The 20,666-nt window shown below is 42.3% G+C and overlaps 1 protein-coding gene across 8 annotated transcripts in view; it reads right to left on the bottom strand.

Moving 5' to 3' along the window:
* The window catches only part of PROM1 (prominin 1), a 61,191-nt gene extending 40,731 nt beyond the window's left edge, over positions 1-20,460 (bottom strand). For 4 of the 8 annotated variants that reach the window (XR_008484005.1, XR_008484007.1, XR_008484008.1 and 1 more), the window contains exons 1-2: positions 20,332-20,460; positions 13,372-13,784 (exon numbers count right to left, since the gene is read on the bottom strand). Coding sequence is in view for 4 of the 8 variants with exons in the window: in XM_054290917.1 (XP_054146892.1) it covers positions 13,372-13,591 (220 nt within the window). In the remaining 4 variants the exon portion in view is untranslated. The remainder of the gene's footprint in view (positions 1-13,371; positions 13,785-20,331) is intronic. The other 4 variants (XR_008484006.1, XM_054290883.1, XM_054290894.1 and 1 more) reach the window with 2 other exon arrangements.
* Positions 20,461-20,666: the final 206 nt, after the last annotated feature.

Here is a 20,666-nt window from a genome sequence, read left to right as displayed (position 1 = left end):
AGGCATTTACCCATTCTCCCAGTTGAGTGTCTGTCCCCATAGTAAGTCAAACATTAAAAAAACCCAGACCCTCAAACATGTTACATGGAGCTTTACATACTTGTATAAACACCCAGCCACACCCACACAGATTTATGGACCTTTGCTGGTACACATTATGCACATGAAAGTAACTACTCCAGAGAAACAGAGCAACTGAGAACAGAAGGGAGCCCTCAGATCATCCAGTCCAAGCTCCCAGCCCAGGACAAGTGACCCCCACAGCTTACCCAGGGCCATGTCCACTCAGGTTTGCAAGCAAAAGAGACAATACTTAAAAAATCAACCCAAAACTTGCTCTGATTTCTTGTGATATGCCTAAATTGCTCAGAGTGTTCCTGATTCACAGTTTTATTTATACTGTTTCTGTATTTTATAGCCTATGAGCAAAAAAATGACAGAAGTCTACCTGAATACACTGTAACAAACTCATGCAGAAAATAGCACTTCATACCTTTTTTTGGAATTTAGAGACTCTAAAGCTTATTCATCAGAAAGTAAAACATCTTTAGGTTAATAAACAAGAAAGCCTGAAAATTGTTACAAAAGGTTCCCACATGGTTTGAGTAAATTCAATAGTAGGAACAGCACAGGTTTCATGCACGACTCAAGGGCTGCTACAGACCATTTTCCCCCTTAATTTTACAGAATGTGAGACTGCCCTGCTGAATAAAGATTCACTACTTAGATTACTTGGCAGTGATTTTTCAGAAGTAACATGATGCTCCAGGGTGTTTTTCTAACCAGGCAGCACACAGTGATTGACCAGTCTTTACCATGAATTTATTATTTCAATAGCTTTCAATATCAACACTGTTAGACATATCCCCATTTGATTCATTTCAAATGAAAAGTGGAAGTTATATTCCCATAAAAATATTTTGGGCTAGAACTGAATGTGAGATTACCTGCAGCTACTCACATACCTGCAGGCACAAACAGGCCTTGGTGAATTCACAGCACAAAATCCTCCCTGCTCAGATGATCTTTAAAGGTCCCTTGCAACCCAACCATTGTGATTCTGCAGATTTTATTGCACACTGATGATAATCACAGTTATTAGTGCAGAGCTTAAGGGTGAAATGGGGAACATCCTGTGCCAGGTACTGTGTAAACAGCAGCTACATATGGCTACACTGCTCATGGCAGCACAGTGAAAAGACAGCTCAACTCACATTTTATTCAGCCTGGGATTTTGGTCTGCTTTTATGAAGCATCTTTCCTCCCTAGCTGGAACATCTCATCTCTAGCATTCAAATAAGCTTTTATTTACAACTGAAGAATTCAGGTAACTCCACACAACTCTCTCTGGTGTTATGGCAAAGTGCCATCCTGAGGCCTGTTTCTGTTTCAAACAGAAAATGTTAGGAAGGTGTGACAACAAGCAGTGTCCTGTATTTCCAAATTAACTGGATTACTCTTGAAATCTTGGCTTGACTAGCTGTACACATTGTTTCACAGGACCAGTAATCCACAGCTTCAGCACAAAACACATTTTATCATTGGGGTTAAAGAGATTTACCTTGTGAGGCTCATTTACACAGCTAATTACATTATTGCTTTGCTGAATCCTTCCTGCTCTCATCACACATGCAAAATGCCATCTGCCCTAGTAAATCTAACTAGCCAGATGAACTCTTAATGTGCCAATGTAATTTGTGAAGAACCTCTGAGGATCTCCAGTTAAGAAAACATAATCACTAACTCCTGCATTGCGAGAGTGCTGTGTCTATAGACCAAATACCTCATTACTCTGGCAGGAAAATGAGGTTATCACTAAGTGTGCTTCTTAGAACTGCTCTACAGAAAGGGATAGCAAAAATAATAGAGATTTAAAAATAATCTGTCTGGCAATTAAGTACCAACATAAATTAATTACAAATTCTTCTGCCAAGGAAGCTTTTCATATCTAGTGACAGGAAAATAGCTGGAGTAAAACCTTTGGGAATGCTATGCTTTCACTTCACTCAAAAAATTCCACTGAGCCAGTTCAGATGTAGTGCAACTCCAGCATTAATCAAATTATGCCAGAAATTAATGTCTTTTTGTGCACAAATATAATATATTAGAGAATTATACATGATATAATATATTAGGTTTCTATTCAGAAAGGTCTTCAAACAAGCCAATAAGAAGTATGACTGAAGCATTCATATTGCACTACAATAAGATTTTTTCCAAACAACAGGGGAGAATTATGTAGATAATACAAATGATCAATTAGTAACTACTTTATTCCTATCTCATTCTATGCATAAAACAATATTTCAGTCCATTCCTGTCTATCTATAACAGATAGAGTCAATGGACTACATACACATTGAACAGTTCAGAACCTCTCTGAATATAGGTCAATTAGCCTGACATTAATGAATTAAAATTACTTCAGACTTGTGTTTTTTTCTTAATTATGAGTCACACTAATGAATATCTCCTGCAAAGCCAAGAAAACCAGGAAAGTCTTTCAGACTTATCAGAGACAAAAACCTTCTAGGTATCTCAAAGCAAGTTTTACAGCAAGTTCAGTTTACTGACATTTTAAAACACTTGCTTTGACTTGAATGGGGCTTTGGTGTTTCCCCAAAGCCTCAAGCCATAGCCTCTACCATGGCTAGATTTGGCTCCCACCGAAGAGGTCTCCTTTTTAGTGTAATCCAAGGTTAGCTGTGGTCCCCTTTACTGTCCCTGCCTCCATGAGGGCTCTGCTCACTGCTGCTGTCCCTAATCCCACAGCATCACTCCCCTCTGGTCCCACTGCAGGGCAAGGTGAGAGCTCAGCAAGGCTGATGGCAGTGCAGGATCCACCATGCACGGCTGGTGACTGCAGAGAGGGAGGTGCTGACACACTCACTCTGCTCACCCCACGTGCTCTGTCCCCTCTGTGCACAGCAGGGAGAAAACTCACTCTGCAGGACAGGTGGGATGTCTCACAGACAAGGAGATCTTCCCAATTCCCACACAGCAGAGATCACTGTGGTGCACAGATAAGGAATCTAATCCAGGCATCCACTCGTATAGTCCAGACTATTCCTTTCCAACTTCAGATTGAAAAGCTTCACTCCCCTTTTCACAGTATTTTCCTTAGACAGCCCTGGAACATAGCCCCTCTCCTTAAGAAGAAAACTAAGGAAAAAAAAACAGCCTCCTCAGACAACTTCTCCCCCTCTTTTTAGGCAAAATCTCTCTATATACAATTCACTTTTTTCCTTTCCATTGAGTTACTGGGAACATCAGGTTGGTTCAGCTTCCACGTTCTTGTTCCTTTCAAGAGGCAATTCTGACCCTCTTCCCTTTGAGCACAACTCCTGAGCAACACACTGATCTTCCCTCCTTCAGTAGCCCACGCACATCATCACCCATTTCCATCACAGAGGTGGGGAAAGGAAATTCTCTGTTAACCATCTATTCACGCGCATTAAAGAAATAATGAGCAAAAAATCACCATGCCTTTGGGACAAGAGAAAAAGACAATTAAGAAGGGAACTTCACTGCTGTACTTCATCACTAATGTGCAAAATAAAGCCCTATTACCTGTTATTACACCATGCCCAGAAAAACTTGTTTGAATGGACCTCAAAATCCAACAAGTACATACTAAATTGCTTAAGTATTTTAACCTGTCATCTGCTATGGCAATCTGCCTTGTCACCCTCTTCATGCCTTCAGCATGCAGTTTCCTCTCATCAACATGACCACTGTCCATTCCCATTCTCTGACTCTGCATTCCTTAATTACATATTGTTGTCCTACAGCACTCTGGCTGTCACAAAATTCAACAACACACAATATGACACAAGCAAAAACACAATAAATACATTTTTAAGGTCTAAGCAGATTAGTAAAGCGCATGCTGCTTTATTCATAACTGCAAAGACAAGCTACCAGACCTAGAAGTGCACCTTAGATTACACTGCATGCAGTGCAGGGATATGGGAGACAGCAGAAATGCAATGTGAAGGAGGTAATGAGGAGATGAAAAGCTATGAGCAGGACTGAAACCTCAGAAATGGCCTAACAGGGAGAGCTTTAGCCAGAGCACAGGTAGGACCAAGCATGGTGGAACTGCTGAAGACAAGGAACTGCATGGCAGCAAAGCTTCCAAGGTAACTGGAATGTGAAATTAAGGTGACTCCCTTTACACCCTTCCTAACAGAAAATAACACTAGTCTATTGAAGAAATAAATTATACAGCAGTGGATCAGATAAAAGTTACAGTTAATGAACTTAGTGCACACACAAGAAAAAGGTCCCCGATTCCCCAAAATGGAAGTTAGTAGTTAGGAGGAGCAAACTGGTACTTTAAGGACTTCCACAGGAAATCCTCACACCACACAGCTGCCCCAAACTTGAGGTTACTCTTCAGCACAGTCACATTTTCTCCTTAGGCACATTCTGCTCTCCACTGACACTCACAGACAACGTTAAAGAGCCTGGCCAAGGAAAAAAGGAACAGCCACAGTATCGACCGTTACAGGATGCATGGAATGAAAGATTTCTCCTTTGAAAACAACCTTTGCAGGGGCTTTCTAGTTGTTCCTTGCTACAAAGGAAGTTCTGTTCTTGCTGAAGTTTTGGAAGAAGAAAAAAGAAACAGAAGCCTTTAGAAAAATCCTTCCTTAGGAGGCTGCAATGCATTTGCATGCATCACGCAGACACAAAATGAAGTTGAAAGCTTTGAAGAAGTCTTCCACACAGAAAGTACATTCTCTCTTTTTCTGAAGGCAACAAAACTTCTGTAGCACACTGTTTGTGCCATGACAGCTATTTTCTGCCACTTGCTTTGCTTGCAGTAGCTACCTCAAGTTCTCCCTAGGCACCATCTGGTAAGGATTTACAGCAGATTACAGGCAGATTTACTTGGTGCACTGTATGTCTGGCTGCTCTAGCACGCTGCACAGGCTCAGCAACTTCTGCACAGGTTGGGATTGTGCACATAATGGACTTGGTGATCAAAGTTGTAAATATTTGGACTGTATGAACAACATTTTTTCTCTTCCTTCATCTCCTCAGGAGTTGCTGCAAACTGAGGAAAGCACAGAAAATCCTCTCTTGCATAACTTGGATTGTCAGAAATATGAACACAGATAATTAATTGAGAATGACATGCTGGAGACCTGCTGACCAGATTACCTCAGTGACTGCCATTCTGGCAGCTTCCCTGAGACTCCTCAGAAGTCCCTTTCTCCACTTCCCCATTTTTGCAAGAGCCACAAATTTCCACACGTCTGGTAACTGGGGCATACATATTGCTTCAAAGTACTACAGAGACCACCACTGCACTCAAAAATCAAAGTACTACAGAGACCACCACTGCACTCAAAAATCAAAGCAAAAGCAAAGATTGCTACTCTGAAGAGAGCTCATTAGGCCTGATGCTTGGATTTATTTGGTACAGGTGCAGGCATCTCTCAGCTGAGTTAAACTGCCAAAGCAATATTTGAAAGTAGTAGCAATATTCACATTCACAACTCTAATCACATTTTGAAGTTCACCAAAATAAAATAATTTTGTATATTTTCTGTCAAAAGAAAGATCCTGACTATGTTATGATGCAATACAAGTCATAACTTAATCACACAAGTGTTTTTAGGTAAATTTATGTGCTTATCGAAAAAGATGTAAAAGTAGGTTTGTGGGGCTTTTTTATAATTGCCAGGCTTACACTAAAATGTGTATACTGATAGATTATTCAGCTTAAACTACACTGACATTTGTGGCACCTGGTTTCTCTTCTAACGAAGATAACTCACTTTTGGAAAAAGGAAGAAGTACACTCAAAAGCTTTAATACATATATGGAAAATTTCAATACTGTTAAAAGTATAATTCACATTTACACATTTATTTTGCTCCAGCAACTTTTGAATGTTGCATATTCACTTGGAAAAGGCACCACTTTGGTTACAATCTGAAAGTTGCACACACCATCTTGAGAAGCAAAAACAATAATTAGAAAAAGGGAGAGGAAAAAATACTGATTGTCATTTTCAATGTAATGAAAATTGAGCAGCAGGACTGTGGAAAGATTCCTTGCACAGATCCATCAAGCTGTCCTTACTTCAGCTGACATCATTCAAGAAAAAGCCATCACTGAACAGGACTTAGGGTTTATTTTTCTGTGAACAACCACCTAAGCAAATCACCAGAGGAATATAATAGTGCTAGGCTGTGCTATCTTATTATGATGGTCTGTAACAAAGAAAAGAGAGCTCAAATGACTGTCTTTCCAATAACAGGCAGTCTCTGTACAGTATTTCATATGATTAACTCCAAATGCTTCATAGCAGCCAAGATGATGAAAGAACTGAGAAGTCCCTTGGAAGCTTGTGCAAACATAATTCCAATAAATTCAGTGATGTTCCCCCCTCCCCTTCTCTCCCCATCAGTTCCAGAGCTGTAAGTTAGAAATGAGAATGAGGTTCAGCACTATGTGGATAGCTAAGCCTGTAAAAATTAAATGGAGAGGCAGGATGAACAGCACAGCAGTGGCCACTGCTGAGCTGGGAAACCATGGTGCCTCAGCAGAGCTGCCTGAAAACCCAGAAGATGTCTGCAGCTGCTGGTGATTTTCCAAGAGGTTCATCCATGGTGCCAGACAACGTGGCTGATCCAAAACCTGTTCTGTCCCACTTCTCACTATAGGAGGTGCTGCAGGTATGCTCTGCAAGTCTCACACAAGCTATCATGCTTTTAGTGGCACTAAAAGTACAACAGTGCTAATTATATAAATAAATGAATTTCCAGAACATAGTACCTCAGCTTTAAAAAAAAAAATAAAATGCAAACTCCACCAATGAAGACTCTACTTAGTATGACAAACAAGGCCATGTCCATTCAGAATACCACCCTGTACTCACACCCCTCCCTTCCTTGTACTCAGCACTCCTGGATTTAGTTGCACCCAGAACATACCCCCAGATATATACATACACATGTATGTATGTATATATGCATGCATACTGAAGCAGGGAATGCTGATCAGCCCTCTGGCTGTACCTTGTGTCTCCCACTAACATCCACAAACAGAACAGGGTCAGGACAGCTTTAAGGATTGTCCATGCTGCAACTATCAGCAGGTTTCCACACAGAACATGCCCAACCCACTGGCCAGAGATGCTCCCACAGGCAGAAAGCATGTGGCTGCCTCATTTGGAATGGGGAGAAGGCAGTTCAGATTGGGGAAGCAGGAGCTGAATAGCACACAACAAGCCTCTTTAATTCTGATTATTATTAAACTCCAAGAGGCATGGCTGTCTGAGGTACCCTGCAGGAATTACCACAGCCATCTGTGCTAATGCCACTTTCAAGTACCCTTCCCATGGAAAGTAACCCAATGCCCTCAAGCTCTACCTGAGGTTTGTTTTTTCTAGTTTCTCCCTTCTGTCCTAAGTGTGGAAATTGTAAAGTTGAACTGATGTTTTCCAATTGCTGTCAAAGCATGTTTTTTCTCCTAGGCAGAGCTGGCAGACAGAATTACACCAGATCAGGGCAAGCAGTGAGGATACTGTAGAGAAAGAATTCCAGCTGGACATAAAGAACAAGAATGTCAAATTATCAACTATGCTATACTGATTAACAAATTACTTCCGTATTTTCCCTAAAATGCCTGTCTGCAAAGGAGGTTCCTTGCTTACATAATCCAGAAGGAGTGGGCAGGAAGGCATCACAGAAGCCTTAACCTTTGCAATTGTAGTTTTCTGTGGTAACCTCCAGCAGATCATCTATATAAGCCTCCCCTCCCTAAAACCCCTGTCTCGTCCCTGCCCACAGAAAGTCCTTTTGACAAGCAATCTGTTACTCTGCCATTCTGAATAAATCAGGGGGGAAAGAATTACTCTTCTGATGCCTAAGAAAATTAAAAAGCCAGCCTTAAATCTGCTTCAGAAATGTTCTCAGACTGCTCCTGGCTTACATGGGCATGTCACCAAGCAGAGCAGCTCTTAACTTCCCAACACAAAATGAGCAGTGATTTTTTTTAAACACTATTTCCTTAAATGCATATGAGTGGGCAGAGAAAAGAAGAGGCTGAATTATCTCATATCTTCCTGCTGCTCCATCTTCCCCAGTATTTCCAACATTGCATACAAGAAATTTCTTTCAATGTATACCTCTATTTCCAAATAAAGGAGCACTGTTATCCCACCACTGTATATAACACCTGTCACTGCATTTTGCAGTGCACCTGTCACACCTGCATTTTTGATATTCACATTTAAGGCATTATTCTAAATTCACACCACAGCTCTACTCACAGCTGTGGAAAAACACCAGAGGGACGGAGGGAAGGCACTGACTGTCACTTGACAACAGAACTGAGCCAATCCAACAGCTAACTTACTAATGGGCAGATTGCTCTTCCCAGTTCCTGCACCACTTCCACCTGTGCTCCCAACCCAGATTCAGGATGTAAGCTTTGAGAAAACTAACCTACCTGCATAAGGGAGTTGCTATCAAACACTAGCACAAAAAAAGGAGTTTATCACATCCAAACTAAAACTGAGTCTTCACACTACTGGAAAAAAGGATATCCTAAACTATGTTTTTATGAAATGTTATAATGGCTGTAGGTACCTGTGCAAAACCTTGTGGTGCTGGAATGTAGCACCAGCAGAGTCAGAGCCAGACCACAATCCCCTCTCACAATCCTCTCACCTTGTGCAGACATGCTCAACATTCCTGGGAAAAATCTTAAGTTTAAAAGGGCACTGCCATGTACAAATAACTGGGCTTAGCTCCAACATCCAGACAGACACATTTGCTCTTGTAGGGGAGCTGTGGAAGACTTATTATTAACAGGAAACTAAATAAAAATGAGCACTGAAGAATTAGTTACAGAAGGCAGAGAAGACTGACACAGGCACATACAAAGTAATTCTGCCTTACCAAGTTTAAGTGAGGGGGTGATAAAGTGTTTTGATTACTTGCTTTAGAGCCTCAACACAGCCAATAGATTTACAGTCAGTATCCTAGGAGCTCATCAAACTTGCCCAAAACAAAAGGGTTTTGCATATGCATTTTCTGTAACAGCTATACTAGCTACAGATACAGTTTATTTTCACATCAAGTTACAGGTTTCTTCTTGAAAATATCCAGAAATAATTTAATTACTGAATACATTCATATGATTTATTACTGAGATAACACAAGACTAACCTGCTGAACTTCACAATCTGCAGCTGCTTTAAAGGCTGAATAGATGAGGAGAAAAAGACCAAACGGGGTCAGACACAGAACCTGACAAGTTCTGATCCTCAGTCTGATAAAACTGTTCAGCAAACAAGATTCTGCAGTCAAAGAACTGAGAGGTTTAGTCCAGGTCTAAAAATCATCTTGGTTTTGTTCCCCACAGCAAACAGTACATTTAACTCTTCACACTGTCTTTTGCCCAGAATGCACCTGCATTCAACAGTTGACTTTTACATCAAAGTTGAACTCCTGCTTCAGCAGAAATGCTTATCTAGAGGAAAAGTCAGAAGCTGGAGAAAAGCAGTTGTAACTTAACGCGTAACATTTTTCTGCAGTATGTTCAGCTACAGTAGGGTAAGGTAAACAGGCTTGTAAGTTTTTGTCACATTTCTCCTAAAAACAGGAGCAGGAGTTTTATTCTCTGCTTCTTTCCTTTGTGAAGGCTTCATATTTTTATTACAAGACACAAGTTGAGAAGCCAAAGATTTGCTGGGCACAGCCTGCTGACAACTGGAAACTCAGATTAACATTCTCTTATTACAACTAACAACTGTTTGCATGGGAACAAAGACAAAACTATAATAATTCACAGCAGCCACAGCATCGTACTGACCATGCCCTGTCCATCCCAAGTTCATATCTGATGGTTTCCAGCACAACAGACGACATGAACCATCTCACAACCATGCAGTGACAACTTTATCAATAGATCAATGCTACAGTTTATGAGAATTTTTATGTAAGAAAAACAGATTATCCGTTTTGTTAGACGCCCTCCTTCTTAGCTAAGTGATAGAAGCAGCTTGTAATTTTCCTATTATCATCTCTTTATTTTGAGTTGTGTTATTAACAAGAAGGAAAATGATGCCTCTATCCTAAACAGCCCCCAATAAAAGGAGTAGCAGCACAACCATTACCATGGAGGAACAAAGGCACACTGAGATTAAAGTCACCCACTGAGCCTCAGGTAGCAAACCAGTGGCCAGCCTTTCCCACTCTGGTGTATCATTAACCAAAGTGGAGGCTGCTTCCCTGCATAAGAGCTAACTCATTCCCATTTACAGCACTGCATCAGCTGGTAATGAGTACAAAAATATTTGACTGGTGGAATTGAAAGCAGAATCTATTTAGGCTCACTGAAGCACTGCAATCAGATATCCCAATTCACCTCTTCTGAGCTAGTTCCTTGCCATATCCAAAGAGCACTGGTCTTAAAGATTCAGCAATTTAAAAAATCTTAAAGGCTTTACAGCTCCTTGCCCTGGTTCTGTTACTGTATTTTACATGAGAACTATATTTAATCTGATTCATAACTTACTTATTGAATCTAAACTTAGATTAAAGTTATATTTCCACAAACTTGATGGCATGAACAAATTTAGAAGGGAATAAATAATTACTTATCTAGATGTAACTAGAAAAAAAAATCTCACAAAATATTTCTTGACTGATTTTTTCCTTTAAGTGATTCCTTTCAACTGCTGAGTCTTAGCAGCATGCAATTAAGACTAACACTTCCCAAAGACTCTCATCTACTTAAAATCTTTTTTTATCATAACATAATAATAAAGCATAAAGGCACATAGTATATGTATAAATATATACTATATATATTTATACAGCGTATATATATAAATATATAGTATATATTTATACAGTATAAAGCATAAAAGCATGAAGTATAAGGGCATACTTTGGACTGAAGGACTGTGGATGTTATCCATCAGAGCACTATCAGAAGATGACTTACAAAGGCAGGAGTATCTACATGCAATTAGACAATCCTATCACTTCTCCTCCCAGCTAAGAGTACTAACACATTGGAAAATTGAACACTGAGTACTCCCAAATATTAGGAAAAAATCTAAGACTACCAAGATCAAAGGTCTAAGTGATTGCTGCCAAGGCTTGCACACAAATGGTATTTCTCTATGTTGTGGTTATATGCAGTAGATTGGGGCATCATCCTGGAGCTAACTGTTCTGAAGCACCAGCCCCACCAGAACCATGAAGTTTGAAATAGAAACATCAAAAGGCTTGATTTCTGTGCCCATTTGTCATCATAATTCTGATTCAGAGATGAAAATAAACAACTCTATTTCAATTTTACAAAACCAAAACAAAACGCCCATTTTAAATATGTGACTGCACTTTTAATACAGTGAATGTGAAAATAGAACAGCATATGGCAAAAGAGATTATGGGGATTAGCCAATTAAATGGTATGACTCAAACTGACATGATCTGCCAAATCTGTGTTTTGCAGTGCAGCATGTGGGGCCACGGGAACATGACTTCACTTAATGCAAATAGCAAAGGCAAAGTTCTGAAAACACCTGATTTGGCAAAAAGTATCTTCAAGGAAATAGGGAGAAGTGTGAGATGTTCAAAGCTTACAAGCTAAGAACAAATTCTTTACTTCTTTAATGCTGGAGTTCACAATACCAACTTGATGTAGAACTTACTACGAGCAGTCCCACCAGAAAATAACCTTGACCATAAAGTCTATACTCACTAATTATTCACATTCTTAGGACATCAGATATTAATTCTGACATACAAGACTACAGACCAAATTCTTGGTAATATAAAAACACAGTAAATGTCTCAGTGAAATCAAGTTTCCACAAACGTAAGAGAACAAAATATCCAAGCAGAGCTTCAGGCAGAGTGGAGGCCTGCTTCCAGCAGCTGAATGCAGATGGCAATCCTCACCATCAGGTCTCACCGAGACACAAATAGCTCACCTGATCATTTAACAGAAGGAAAGAGGCAAAAGAAGCAGAGGTATCTGGAAACAGTGCCTCCTAAAAGTGAGATTACTGTCACCTTCATGCAACTGCCCTCATTACACCTTGTGCAAGATCTGCTCAAAACACACATCCTGCAGGAAAACAGGCCATTTTTCTGGCCTGTTTTCACAAAGGCCATTTTTTCTGGCCCATTGCAGAATAATATTCTATTGGTTAACCCCTCAGATTCTGAGCTTTTGCCTAAATAGAATTCATTCATTCAAGTTCAGCTGAGGTCATTCTTCTACAGTTATGCCAGAGATGCACGAAGAAATGTCAAAAATCCAAGCAAACAGCAGTTCACAGATATCATATAGATATGTATACAGATATGTGTATCTATATCATCTATAGATGTGTATATCTATATCATATAGACCCATTACACTAATGAATTTAGGCCTTATATTATTAAAAGTTTAAATGTATAAATTGAAAACTGTATTACAAAACAATAGAAACACCTTTTATACACAGCTGCAGCTAAACCATCAAAAGGAATCAGTTTCAAACCAAAGCCATTCTTATATCTAATTAAAGGTTCACCTTGATGCAATTTTAAATGCCAGTATTATACAGAAGCATCAGCACGTTTAAGAGCTAAGTGAAACAAAAAGCATGTTGAAAAGTTAAGTTGATAAAACTACCAAATCCACAATTTCCAAAAGCACCTTTTAATCAATGCAACCTCAATAAAGTTGCACACACTTCTCCAACATCTTAAGTTATCCTTTAGAAGGGACAGCTTAGTAAGAAACAAAGGGAAAAAAAAGTCTCATTCAAACAAGTGCAGTTTCAAGTTTTAACCTGACAGCTTTCAAAGGAACAAGAAACTACACATGGCTGTGTAATGGACCTGCTCTTACATAAAACTTGACCATGGATGCACATATATGGAAACAAATGAAATTTATTTCAAATTTCCTGGGCTAAATCTTATAATATTATAGCCATCTGACTGTTTATCACAGTGTGAAAACTTCAGCTGTCTCTCATGGATTTAATGGTAAATACAAAGCAGCTTATCCTCTACTTCTACCTCATGCTGCTTCAGTTAAAAAAACAAGCCTCAAACCCATCAGTGACAGCTCTGAGATATGTAAGCAAAGTTCTGTGAAAGGTCACCAACACTTCATTTTCATTAACAACCTCCTCCCCATTATGCTTAGCAGAAAAATATTCTCTTATACACAACTGTACAGATTTCCAAGCTGCACCACATGCTACATACAAAGCCCTTCATCTATTTTACCTCCTGATTATGGCCTTGGTATCAACAACAGGGTGTTTCAATATAACAAATCAATATAACAACATCAATAACAAATCTGTATTTTAAACAGAAATCTGCTTACCTTGAGGGAAAGTATTTGGCTGCACTAAGTACAGGAATGCATGTACTATTTTAAACAAAATTCCTATTGCCCCAGGTTCATGGTATGCACCTGTATCATAGGTCTTGGCTGGTACAAATCCAAAATCCAAAGTTCCAGGAGGTGGTTTGTATATAGGCTGTACCTCTGAAATTGTACTTCCACAAAACAGCAGCAGCAGCAAACAGAGTTCCACAGCCATAGCGAGCAGTATTCATAAAACTGGAGGTAGAGGTATTTGTCCAACCAAGTCTAGAAATCTTCAATACATTCACTTGAGGAGTGGCTGTCTAGCCAGGACAGTGCTGGTGCACCCTCACACCTGCAATTCTTCAATGTGTTTTTCCTTCAGAGTGGAACAGCAGCCTCTCGTGGAAATGACTCTGTGCACATCTCTGGCAAAAAGAAGACACAGCTCATTAACACGTGTGCAAGCAAATAGCAAAGACAAGCTGCAACCTCCTGTGGAAACTGAACCTATCAACAGCTGCAAAAGTGAGCCTGACAGGACAGGGAAGAAAAGCATTTTGAGGCTTGTGAATAATATGTTATACTACATACACTGTACTTGAAAGAGGTGGAAAAAGAATTATGCACAGTTCCAGGTCAGTGAGTTCTCACAAACAAAGAGAACGTTGATACAGCTCCAAGGGAAACAAAACTAAAGGAGCATTGCATGAATTGTGCTTCTGACTAAGTACAATATGTCATGTCACAACAATTACACAATGCATTTAATTACCACCTGATGGTTCTGTAGTTGATGACACTTATTACAAGTCATACTCTGTATTTCTTGAATTTACACCTTTCAGCAAAACCTTCAGTACTAGATACTCTTAAATGTTTTCCAAGAATAAGGAAAAAAATTATACAGCACTGAAAAGTTACCAAAACAAAAATAAAATCCAAAACCAACGAGACATCACCCTCTTGATAGATGACAATGGGCATCAGCAATTACTTTCTATTAATTCAAGCTATCTCAAAGCTTTCCTTAGGAACTGGAGAAGTGAACAATTTTTATTTACAGCTTGCTAAAGCTGAGTGTCATTAAGATGACTTTGGATGATAAAAAATGTTTAAGAATATTCTGAATCTATGAAATCACATCAGCTTAATCTGCCACTACTTAAGAAACATAACAGAAACACTCCTGGCTTTCCAACAAATGAAGCGACCATGTCGTCATCTACAAGAAGCCAGGGAAGACTCCTTCATTTCACTGCAACAGCAGCAGTGTCTGAGCAAACAGACCAAAACCAACCAAACAAAAGGTGACAGAGAAGCTGCTGCCACTCTCTGGTTCTGGAGGCTGCACACACCTGATGGGTGTGCCAGAGAGCACAGCACTGACCTTCCCACCCTCAGCCCGGCTTGTCTGTGGGGCGCCTCGGCCGACCCCCAGAGCACCATGGCAGGGCCCTGTGGAGCTCACTGCTCCTGGCAGGACAGCACTCCCACCCAGAGAGCACCAGCTGTACAGCACCTGCTGCCCCTTTCAGCAGCACTGCCCAAGAGAAAAGCTTTCCATCCCCACCTTGGTGTTCAGACCATTCACCAGTGAGAATGACAGCAAAATAACACAAACACCTCATGGCTTCAGTCAGCCCAATGCTGCACCAACACCTTGGCTTCCAAGGTACTTCCAGGTCAAAGAGATGCTAAAGACACTTCAAATCTGTAGTAAGGTGAGACTTAAATCTCTCCCTGCTTTACAGTCTCTGGTTAACCACCAGCTACCTTTCTGAAAACCAGTACTTTGCAAGAGCTCAAAAACACATTGCAAGCTTGTTTAGTAGTCAGTGCTGCACTCAGAGGATAGGTCAAGAAAAACATGGAACAAAGAAATATAGGATCAGATCAAAGACCTCGAGGCAGTTTTGTTTCTCCACTGTTCAAATGAGTGAGGAGGGAACACTCAAACCTATCTATCCTTCTTCCTCATGGCTTATGAAAACCAAGAAGAAAGAATAGTAATAATGCTATGATTAGTACAATTATCCAACCCTTATTGAGAAGGGTTGTGTTAGCAACCCCTCTGAAATATGCTCAACACAAGCACACAGTAATTTAGAACACCTATTACCATGGAAAATAATGTTCTCTTAAAGATTAACTAAAGCAAAAAAAAGTTCAAATCCAAAATATTCATTTTCCTCCTTTAATTTTTTACTGAGACTAGTTTTCTTCAGCCTAGAATATACTTTTTAGTGAAGTTTTATCATTTGCACATCATGCTATAAGGCTGAACACAGAAATGGTCGAAAAGTGAAAACAGCTTAGGCTGCAGTTTATTATTGAACCTCAAGAGACCTACAGGAAAAAATATCACAAGACCATAACTAGGGGAAAAAAATTCATTTTGCTTTATGGCAGAACAGTGAAAATTGTGCAAGTCTGATACACTACTGTTCTGATGCCAAAATCACCTTTGTTTTTACATATATTCCTCATATATATTCATAGCTCTGTGGACTATTATTGTATAGCTGTATGGTTTCCCAGCTAACTCCAGTGCTTTTCCTACACACAAATTCCTGAAGGCCTGTTCTCATCTTGCTTCTGGCAATCAAGGCTGAGCCACCCTCTCAAGACAATTTCTCATGTTTTAGATATAAACAAGGTACAGCTAGTAGCAAGGAGGGGAGGGGCTTCAGAAGGGGTCAAACCAAGAGGGGAATTACTTCATTAACTGTATTTCTATTTGGGAATTCTTGTCCATTATGCGAATTTGCTAAACTTGTAGAAGTGTAAAAGCCCTACAGCACAAAAAAGCCCTGTATCACATGCACATTTTCAATGTAATTTCAGCATGCATGTCAGTGTGTTGTGCACCTGGAGAGGCCTTCATTAAATGGTAACCACTTTCTATCACCTTAACCTTGTTTGGCTCTTGATTTTAGGGACTCAAAGGCAACAGTTCTTTTTTTTTTTTCCCTTAAAAAGAGATTTCAACAATTTTTGTAAGTCAGGTTGAATTTTCTGGAGATTTCTGAAGTATTGAAGTTGCAGCACTTCAGTGAGTCAGGAGAAAAAGCTCACACATGGTAGCTGAGCCTTGATTCCAAAAGTTTGGGAAACAGATGCAAAAGCATCCATTTCAGTGAAATGTTAGGTGTGGTTGAGAAAGATGAAAGTGATAAGATGATGACTTCTCTAACTGGTGTCTTAAAGCAAAGCTCTCGGTAGTGTCCTGTTATATTAGAAAGAGAGGGCAGAAGAAGATAAAGTACACACACAACAGTTTTTTTGTAAGATTTTAGATTAAAGACAATTTAAAGTCTATCTAATTACACAAACAGGCAAATAAAGTAGTTAAAATGTTCTCCCAATACAGGAAAACAATGACTGCACACCTTCTAGAAGTAAGTAGTCATGCATTAACCAAGAGGGCATTTTTAAGACAAGGACACTATTGAAATGGCAAAGACACTTCCTGTACTGTGAAACTAACAATGTTCAGTGGAAAAACCCAAGTTTCCAATTCTACACAGTTTTCAGTCAGGCTTTAATAAAATTCAAGTGAGTTTCCTGCAAATCAATAAATCTGCAGACTTATGACCATGTTCTCTTCCTCTCCCTCTGCTGGCAAATATATCACAGTAAACATGGTGTATACAATCTATACTGGGCAGTTCCTCCAGACTGACACCAGTTCTTCTCTATGCCACATAAAACACTCATGTTTTCAAGGTTACATTAATAATAATAATCAGGAACTTGCAGAAACACTACTAAACCTGTAACTTAAGATGCCTCTGAGCATCTAATATGCATTCAACCTACCTAAAAATAACTCAGATGTAAAAAGCTCCCAGCATTTCTCCTTTACTTGATATCTAAAAGAAACTTAGCTGGAAGTTTATTAGTAGTTAAATATGCTAGACAAACAGCATTAAAGAGGTAAAATCTATCCCTGAAATCTGTAATTCTGAGAACTTCAGATATGACATACACAGGAGTGACACAAATAAAGAGAACTGAACAGCAGTTTATGCTAATCTTCACTGCAGCATGTGGGCATCTCATTTCCTCAGACACAGTGTGGCATCACTGCAGTCAATGAGTTACAGGAACTGCCAGTACAACCCTCGTCAAGTTCAAGTAAACAGTGAATGAAGAGAAGCTGTGTGAAACTTGGAAATGCTTACAGTAATTATCAAAAAAGCTACCAATTTCATTACTACACACCCTGTGAAGTACTTAACAAGTTAAAATAAATTAAAAGATTTGTGTGTGGTTTGCAAAGGTCCATTTGGAAGAGACTCGAGCTTTTGCATTTTATTCTGTGGCTGACACTAATATTCTATATGTGCAAATCACTAAGCATAACTCCTGGGCTTTTAAACACTACCTGTGGAGAACACCATCACTCAAATATACAGTAGCATTATCATCTCAGATATGAGATGATAATGCTATCCTGTTACTAAAAGTATTTTCCAAAACCAACCTCTGCTTTAAGTTTAACAAGAGAAGCTGAGAGAGAGCTAGATGCTTTAGTTCAGCAACTTCCCTGATCCACCAGCTGTGAGTACCAGAGCTCAGAGGCAGCATGATGTGCAGCTCTTTGTTGCAATGGCACTGGCCTCCTGTTTAGCACCACAATCCATGCAAATCCAGCACTGCGATGCAACCATGATTAACCCCGTGCACTGAAATTCAATCAGCCAGGGCTGCACTGCTGAAGCTCAATGGGGGAGCCTGCTGGCAGTGCACCAGGCTGGGCTGCGATGGTGGTAGGTGCAGTTGGCCATAGCAAGCCCACACAAAGGTTCTGAGTACATTTGTTACATTTTTTCAATCACACATTTGAAAATCCAAGTCCATAATCCCTGTCCACCATGCCAGTAACCACCAGAAGTGAAATTAAAACAGCCACAAAACAGAGTTACAGGCAGACTGAAACTCCTAAGTATGGAAAAATAACCCCAAAAAACAACCAACCCACACCACCATCTTCCCACTCAAGAGACTCAACACAGCAAGCCAAATTAGATACTGGCAGGTTAAAAAGGTATAGTTCTCTGTTACAAAATCTGCCTAGGCCTACCAACAATTGCAACCTGTTGCCATAGGAGGATTGAGAAGCAGATAAACAAAATAAACACCAGGGACTGCGGAACAGAGCTTGGCAGCACTGAGAAAAACTAAACAAATAGCATCTTCCACACAAGGCAGCCTTGGTACCCATCTGACTTGCCTGCTATACGTTCAAATCAACCAAGTAAACACTGGATTTGGTCAGGAAAAATTGAATATTCAGAATCCAGTTTGCTTTGAACAGCTTCTCACTAATTTCAAAATAATAAACTAAAAAAGCAACATCAAAAAATTGTTCTGTTTTACAAGTCACAGCCACCTGCAAGCCGAAGTAAAAATTCCAGGTGAGATGCTTCCCCCAAGTATAAGCAGGTCTGATTTTCAGCTGACTGCATAAATATTTAAAATACACTTTCACTAACCAAATAATTTATTTAACTTTATTCTAAGTGGTGCATTTACCCCAGTATTCATAGATCATTCCTTGTTAAATTACTTTCCAGCATCACACAGAAAACTGTAAAACACAGTAAGTCCAGCCCATAACAGGCAGTTTTTGGGAAGTGTGAACTGATAAGCGCTGTGTACGTGTCCCCACACCAAGGTACCACAACACGACGCACGTTTCTCACTAGCAGCTGAGACCAAACCTTTCCTTCACGTTCTTTCCAATTACTTACACAGCAGAGACCTCTTCCTCTAACAGGCTGTCCTTATCTGCAAACTGCAGAGGAGCGCGGGTACCGCAGCTCTGCCTCTGCTGGAATACCGACCGATGTGGTAGTTTCTTTACCGGCGCATCTGCATCTGTGCGCACAAGACACAGCCCGTGTTTACCACCGCACTGCCCCTTCTCCCCAGCTCACTGCAGAGCTCACCTCGGCCGAGGAGACGCTTGGCCAGCCAGGGTGTGCAGGCGCGATCCGCCCAGGTGCGCAGCGGGCAGCGGCGGCAGCAGCGCCTCAGGGAGCTGCTCCGAGGCGGGCGGCACCGCCGCAGCGCTGCCGTGCGGAGCGCGGAGCCCGCAGGAGCGCACTCGGGCCCTCTCCCCGCTCGCATCCACCGCAGAGCCCAGGCCGGGGGTCGCCTCCCTGCTCCCCCAGCCCCCGCCCCTGATGAGCCGATTTCGAGGGCAGCACATCCCCGTCCGTCTCCCCGAGGCGGCTCACACGACCCCCACCGCCCGCCTCGCCCCGGGCAGGTGCCCTCCGCCTCCTTTCCGTGGAGCGCCTTCCCCTCCCTCCGGAGATCTCTGAGGCTCTGCCCGCCCAGTTCCCGCCGCTCCTCTCCGTTCATCGGCGGTGGCTCACAGCTGTCCCCGACCTCTCCCCAGCCGCCGCCGCCTCACACGACCCCCGGGAGCGAATGCGAACCCCGTGCCCGCCGCCCCGCTCTGCTCGGCGAGCGGACCCGCCCTGGCTCCCCGCGGACCGGCCGCATCCCCCGCCGTGCCGCAGCTCCCTCCTCGAGGCCAAACCCGTCTCTCCCGCCGTCCGCTCCCCAGCCCCCCGCAGCACTGACCTGCCCGCCGGCCGCTCCTCTGTCCCCGCCTCACCCCGCGCTCTCAGGGCGCCTCCATCCCGCCGCTCCCACAGGTCGCTCTCCCAGCCTCTGCTGAGCCCCCTGGGAGCCCTTCCCGCCGGCAGCCCCATTCCCTCGGGCACCCGCCTCCCTCGACGGCCACCCGCCACCCGCCTCCCCCCCTCGCTCGGCTTCACGGAGCTCCCCCGCTCGCCGCCGCTCTCCCGCGAGGGAAGGAGCCGCGCTCTGCCGGCCACGACCTCCCGCCCGCAGCGGGAGAAGGCGGAGGAGCCTCATCCACGCCTGCTGCCCCCCAAGGCCCCGCCGGAGCTGCCCGGGCCCCTCCTCACGTACGCTCCCGCCCGCAGCACTCACCGGTCGAAAGGGGCCAGCGAGCCGGAGACGGCGGGGCACGGCCAGCACAGCGCAGCCCGCTCCGCCTCAGAGCGCCGCGGCAGCCGTGGTGGCGGTGCCGCCCGCGCATGGATTACGGAGGGCGGGCTCTGCCCCGGGCCGGGGCTGCAGGACCACCCCGACAGGCCGGGATGGATGGTGGGGGGAGGAAGAGGAGGAGCGTGAGGGGTTTAACCCCGGCGGGATGTGCTGGGCGAGCGGCGTGCAGATCGGGATAGGCTGTGTGCCGCTGCAGCGGAGCCGAGTGGGGCAGGCTGAGCCCGCAGTCTGCGGTCGGGGACCTGTTGCATCCCGGG

This window comes from Melozone crissalis, unplaced genomic scaffold (genome assembly GCF_028551555.1).
Source record: "Melozone crissalis strain CALT ecotype California unplaced genomic scaffold, PUWL_Pcris_2 ptg000006l_1, whole genome shotgun sequence".
NCBI lineage: Eukaryota > Metazoa > Chordata > Aves > Passeriformes > Passerellidae > Melozone > Melozone crissalis.
Note: the sequence above shows the minus strand (reverse complement) of the source record. Positions and strands in the feature narration are given on the sequence as shown.